Below are 6,432 nucleotides of genomic sequence, written 5' to 3'. Positions count from 1 at the left end.
TTGAAAAAAAAAAAAAAAAAAAAGAGTGCACATGTCATGGCCAAATTATGACTAATACCAAGTACTTTCCATTTCACCCAAAGCCAACACTCTGCCGGCTGGGCAGGGTCGCACAGACAGTAGGATCATACTGGTATTTGGAGAGTAAAAAAAGAAAGAGAGAGAGCTCTGCCAGCGTTACGCGAGTGTGACTCAGCTCTGAGCTATGGATCTTTTGGCAGAGGGCTGTATTATCTCCAGCTGGGACACAGTGTTCTGCTTTCTTGCTGAACTAAAGCACACAGACCAGACTGCTCGGTTTCATCACCACAGGGTCCAGTGACGAGTGAGAGTAAGTGTGGATGTTTTCTTTTTTCGTTCAGGAATGATATACCAGTCCATGCCTATCCTTTTAATTGACTCCCGTGGAACAGGCGTAATACGCTTGACTCAACAACGGCACATGCAAAATATTAAGATTCATTTTAAATTAAAAGAAAAAAAAAAACTCCACGCACAAATGCACTGAAACTCACGTGTTACTCAATTTTCATATTTCATAACACCTTTCTAAGAAAATTTTGCATTGCATCTTGGTAGTTTACCAAGCTATTTTATTTTTAGCCTAGCTATATTCTGAATTTTAAACTACCTCGTGTATTTTATTTTTGCTTTCCTGTCACTTTTTAAATCAACAGGACTAGAAGAGAAAGGAAGCGGGACGGGAAATGTCAATCTCTCCTCAAGCAAGACTGTACTGCCACAGCTCTGACATTTACCTTTTATCATTCTAAGTGCAAAACCCAGCTTTAGTCATTTGTGGGCATATACATCTATAAATAAACTCTAAAGTTCTGCCCTCCAAGTTGCCAGGTGTATTTCTGAGCAAAAACCACAAAAATAACCACCATGACACATGCTCTTCCTTGAATGCCTACTTGTACACTACCATTCGAAAATTTGGGGTCTGCAAGGATTTTCTTTTTAATGTTTTTGAAACTGTTTGCTTATGCTCACCAAGGCTGCATTTATTTGATCAAAAATACTTGATGAAGGGGTTAATGGCAAAAAATGGTGCATAATGCATACCTTTAATTTAATCAGCCAGGACACAAGAAGTACAGTTGCCCGTAAAGAGACGAGAAAAGGAGAAAAGATGAAAAAACAAGCTCCACTCCTCCTCTCACTACACATGCCACTGAGCTTATATGGTGTGACGGGTTTCATAATTAGACAAGCTGTGCACTTATGTGACCGAACTACAATATGCGAGAACTCAGCAGTGAGCAGCACATGCTGGCAAATGTGACAGGCAGAACTGAGGATTTTCAATTAGTCTGCGAGTCTCTCGTTCCTGGGGACATTTGCAATGGCAGAGACAACAGAACTGTGGTTAGAAGCGTACTCGTTCCACACACAGCAGAAAACACACGCGGCGCATATGGTGTTTGGAGAAGGGTCTTTATGGATGAGGGATTGGGAATTCCACTAGGCCTATCCGATTCACAATGCTTGCCGAACTCAGATGCCTTCAAGCCAACATGTGCGGTTTCATCACCCACCCGCCCCCATTCCCTGGCTCCATCACTCTCTCCTTTTTTCCAGGGAATGAAACAGAGGCACGTTCCATGCCTACTCATTTTAACTGGGATAGCTTCCCACTGCTCCCTCCCCCTCCCTTTTCAGCCTGTGGGGATGAATCACACTCTCACTAAGAGCTCAAGAGGAGAGAGGTCAATGAGGCCAGACGGTGCTCCATGAAACCCCAACAGAGGGCTGAGCGCATAGAAAACTCCACCAGCACAGCAGGTAAAAGAAAAATGAAGAGAGAAGTCTTACCTTTTATTAAGCACCATGTTTCCAAGCTTCAAGTCTCTATGCACGATGTTCTTCTACAAAGGCAAAAACAGTGAACAGTTACTATATTTACCTAAAGATATGGGCTACACTTTCGAGAGTATGAATCACACAGTAAACATAAAATGTCATGTGCAACCATGTTACTTCTGGAATATGACAAACTTCCAAATAAAGCAAAATATTCAATTAGAAAAAAATAGCATGACTTCATTTTATCAAGGGGAAACCACAGCAGGTAGTTGGAAGTGAAGGAGTTTGGTAGCAATCAGCCAAAAATTAAATAAAAAATGTAAAAATGAATCCAAAGTGACTGACATTACATTCAAGTGTTTTTGTTAACTAAAACTACTAAAAATGTTTTTGGTGATTGAAATAAAGCTGAAATAAAACAAATATTACATGAAAAACAAATGAAAATTAGAAAATGTTGCCATGGCAACTAACTGAAATAAACATTTAAGTTGAAGTACTAAAATTAGTCAAACTAAACCTGAAATAAAAGTGAAATAAATCTACACAGAAATATTGAAAAAAATGACAAAAACATAACAAAATGACTAGAAACTTAGAAAATTACTAGAAAACAACTTGATATTTTATCAGTTCCTGCATTCCTTGGAAAACAAACTCCTGACTTTGGCATTTCTAGCGCCATTAAGAAAGTTTTTTATGAATTAAAATTGTAAAAAAATTCTCACCTTATGCAATGCCTCCACCACTCTCACCACATCATAGAAAATAACGATGGCCTCGCGTTCGCTCAGTCGCTTCTCTTTGATGACGTAATGCTGCAGGTTGATGAGGTCGGCAGTCTTGTCACTGAAGTCGTGGGCACAGAGGCAGTCAAGCACCAGACAGATTCGTCTCTTCATCTTCCGCACTTTGTTGGCCTCCATGTCCTCGACAATCTCACAGGAGCGGTCCTGAGATGGAGAAGTGGAAGAGATAATGGGTTAGAAAAGTTTTGTGCAGAGAATAATTTGCGCAGAGAATAAAGGGACAGCATAAAATACTTTAACTCAGACAACCCAGCAGTGCATTTAACAATGTGTAACAAAGCAAACGAACACATAACTGCACCATTAAGCTTTTGAATGGAGCGAAGGAAGAAAATACAGGGTTTAAAGAACAAGATGATGCTAATGGACTGGTGGTACAAAAAGCACAGCAGCAATTATCCTGTATGCCTTGCCATGTGCAACAGATTGAATGATGAAAGCCCTCCTAAAGTCACCTGAGACTGGGGTCAAAAGAGGGCCATGAATCGATCGGCAGTGTGGTTTGTGTTTGCAATGACTGCGCCTTTGAACACAAGAGGCAATCCATAATTAACTGGCCCACTCTAAAGAGAAGCTATAATAAGCCAATCAATACTGCGAGCTTCAATGAATGGCCCTGACAGCACAGTACAGCTTGTTCTGGAGCCGATTTCCACCGGGAAAGAACGGAGAGGATGAAAAACTGCGAGAGAAAAAAAAGAAAGCGCCTTGCTCAAAGAGAAAGTAAGTGGTGAGTCACTGCAAGCACTTTGTGATGAAAATGAAAACAACTGAAGGAACAATGATAGAACAAATTAAGTTGTGGGACTGAGAATGTACAGTACGGGAGAGAATCTTTAGGCATCTCACAAATCGATTCAATTTTGATTCAACGAGGCACAGCCAGATTCCAAAACAAGTCAATAGGGCATTTCAATTTTGAAAGACGCAAATCTTTGACGAGTTAAGGTGGATTGTGGACAGATGTGCACTCTGATCTGCTAATGAAAAAAAAAAAAAAACAGATATAATAACCTAGAAGATGTAAAAAATGAAATGCTGTGTTAGACAGAAACTATAGGAATAGTTCACCAAAAAAAAAAAAAAACTGTAATCATTTACTTATCCTCACGCTGTTCTAAACCTGTATCTTTCTTCTGCTGAATGCAAAAAAAAAAGATATTTTGAAGAATGTGTGTAACCAAACAGTTGATGGAACCAAATGACTTCCATAGCATAGGAAAAAAATACTATGGAAGCCAATAGGGACCATCAACTTTTAGGTTACACACATTCTTCAAAATATCTTTATTTTATTCAGCAGAAGAAAGAAATTCACAGAGGTTTAAAACAACTTGAGGGTGATTAAATGAGAGAATTTTTATTTCTGGGTGAACTATTCATTTAAAAAGAGAGACGTGCAAAACATGCAGAGCAGGGGTACGCGAGGACTGGAATTGAGAACTAACTGCTGGTCTAGAACAATTCTTACAAGTATAACACAACGTAACGTTAGCTGGGCGCCGCGGACAGATGCCGCCGGTGTGCCTACACTCATAGAAAATAATGTATTTGAATTTTAAAGACGTGGCGCGACGCAATGCTGCGCTTCTCGTCCGGTGTGCGACCGCCTGAAACGCTGTTTTTTTCACCTCCATGCCCAAACGTCTTTGTTTGGGCTTCCGAAAGCGGATGATGTCAGGAAACAGTGGTTTCCAATTCCAATTCCGATTCCAACAATTCAAATTCAATTCCAACAATTTATTTTTTAACTCTGTTCCTGAGCATTATAACCCCAATTTGCTATTGTGTGCATATAAAACAGAAAACAGTTATTGGAATAATAATAATTGTAAAAATGTTTAAACTAATAATAGTTTTTACTGTACTTTTGATCAAATAAATGCAGCCTTGGTGAGAATAAGAAAAGGAAAAGATAAAAAAAAAAAAGACACAAACTTTTGAACTTTTAATAACTGAATCAGCTCCAAAGTTTTATGATAGTATAATCTGATAGTATAATCAGATATAAATGGTGATCTGTCTCGCCTGACCACTTGTGCTCCCCCAAGATGTTAACACCCATGTAAACAAGGCCTAAAAAAAGTACTCACTTTTAGCTGGTAGAAATCATCGGTCCCATCTTTTCTGGCTAGACACTGCACTATACTCTGCACAGGAGAGTTTCCCAGCCGTGGGCCTGTTGAGATGGGGGCGGGGGATAAAGAAAAGATGTGTGAACAGATGCAAAAGGTGTACTCCGTACTGAGCACAGCAATTCCCCTTGAGGCCAATCTTATGGCGCTTTTCCACTGCATGGTACGGCACGGTACGGCTCGGGACGGTTCCCTTTTGGGGGGGTTTCCACTGGGGACAGTACCTGGTACCTGGTATTTTTTTTAGTACCACCTCGGTTGGGGTTCCAAGTGAACCGTACTGTTACCAAAATGTGACATGTAAACTCTGCTGATCACGGATTGGCCGGAGAGAATCGTCACTACCTGCGTCACTGAACTAAAGTTTTTTAGGAGTCGCGGCAGTAGAGGCGGCGCAACTATAATGACATGTGAATAATCCCGCCAACTCTAAAGCGATACTAAACTGCAGTGGAAAATGTTTTTCGAACCACCAAGCATGAGAGCATGTTCTAGTACACCATCAAAACAAAATCAAGACTTTGTAAAAGAGCATAATAGGACCCCTTTAACTTTGTCATTTGTTAATTTACACAGTTTCAGTGCATGAATTATCTGTTTTCAATTGCGTGACACTGTCCTGTGTAAATGTGTAGTGGAGAATTGTGTTTTTATTTCCATAATTATTAATAATTAATAAATATTATGAATTTGTGTGGCTCAAACCAGAACCATTTGAGAAAGAATCATGACGCATCAATGATGTACAGGGTGCCAAACAATTCCAATTAAAGCATTGTGACTGACATTAAGAAAATGTAATGACACATTGTACACATGAGCTACTCATAATTGGTCTTACCTGGAAGAGGCCGTGATGGTGCACCACTCCTTCTTGGTTTGAGAGCAGTGACAATAAAGAATACTCTGTATGCAGAAGCATTTTCCCTTGCCTTTCTTCCTGTGTCTCTCCTGCTGTGTCCCCACGTTCTTCCAGGGTGAGTATCTACAACAAAGGTCAAAGGTAAGAAGACACCACTAGATCCTGGGAGTCTCTTATCTTCACTGTGATGGCATACTAAGCTATCAATGATCTTGAGCCAATACAGAGGGTCCATTAAAGGCTTTATCTACAGAGGGGACAAAGATAATTCCCTCAACACATCTGGACAACCATCCGAGGGACACTAGACATGGAAGAGTGGGGTTAAAAGGTTAGACTCCAGGTTGACAAACAACTTTCTTTCAAGCCCCTCCAGTAACAGGCTGGTCTGATGGTCATCTCTGAACCAGAGTTGGTCATGAATTGGACAGTATTGTGGAGATTTGTTGAGGCAGGTCAAAGGTTCATGCAAACAGTGAGACACACAGGGGCTTTTATGTTCAGAAGCAGTCTCACTTCCCTGGTCAGGACATGTTTGAATCACATGGGAGGGGTTTTGTAAACTGTGTCTTTCTGTATCACCTCACATCTGGTTTAAAAAGCCACTTTGGCTAATCCAATACCCAATAAAGATGTAAAATGTTTTTTTCCCAATTAATTAAGATCTTCAAAAAGAAGTCTGACTGATGCTTCACTGAATTATAGCAGCTACTGAATAAACATCAACTTGTCATTATATTTATAGAACATTTTTAATAAAATGCATAAAAAATGCTGTTCTTTTGAATTTTCTATTCATCAAAAGAATCCTGATATA

General features: G+C 39.8%; 1 protein-coding gene across 1 annotated transcript in view; it reads right to left on the bottom strand.

Annotated features, from left to right (window-relative positions):
- LOC107700665 (serine/threonine-protein kinase 40-like) overlaps positions 1–6,432 on the bottom strand; it is a 22,480-nt gene that overhangs the window by 11,573 nt on the left and 4,475 nt on the right. Inside the window, exons 3-6 of the mRNA XM_016502402.1 lie at positions 5,840–5,862; positions 5,595–5,738; positions 2,538–2,762; positions 1,819–1,871 (exon numbers count right to left, since the gene is read on the bottom strand). Coding sequence (XP_016357888.1) covers positions 1,819–1,871; positions 2,538–2,762; positions 5,595–5,738; positions 5,840–5,862 — 445 coding nt within the window. The remainder of the gene's footprint in view (positions 1–1,818; positions 1,872–2,537; positions 2,763–5,594; positions 5,739–5,839; positions 5,863–6,432) is intronic.

This window comes from Sinocyclocheilus anshuiensis, unplaced genomic scaffold (genome assembly GCF_001515605.1).
Source record: "Sinocyclocheilus anshuiensis isolate Anshui unplaced genomic scaffold, SAMN03320099.WGS_v1.1 scaffold782, whole genome shotgun sequence".
Lineage (NCBI taxonomy): Eukaryota > Metazoa > Chordata > Actinopteri > Cypriniformes > Cyprinidae > Sinocyclocheilus > Sinocyclocheilus anshuiensis.
This window is presented reverse-complemented; position numbering and strand designations above follow the sequence as displayed.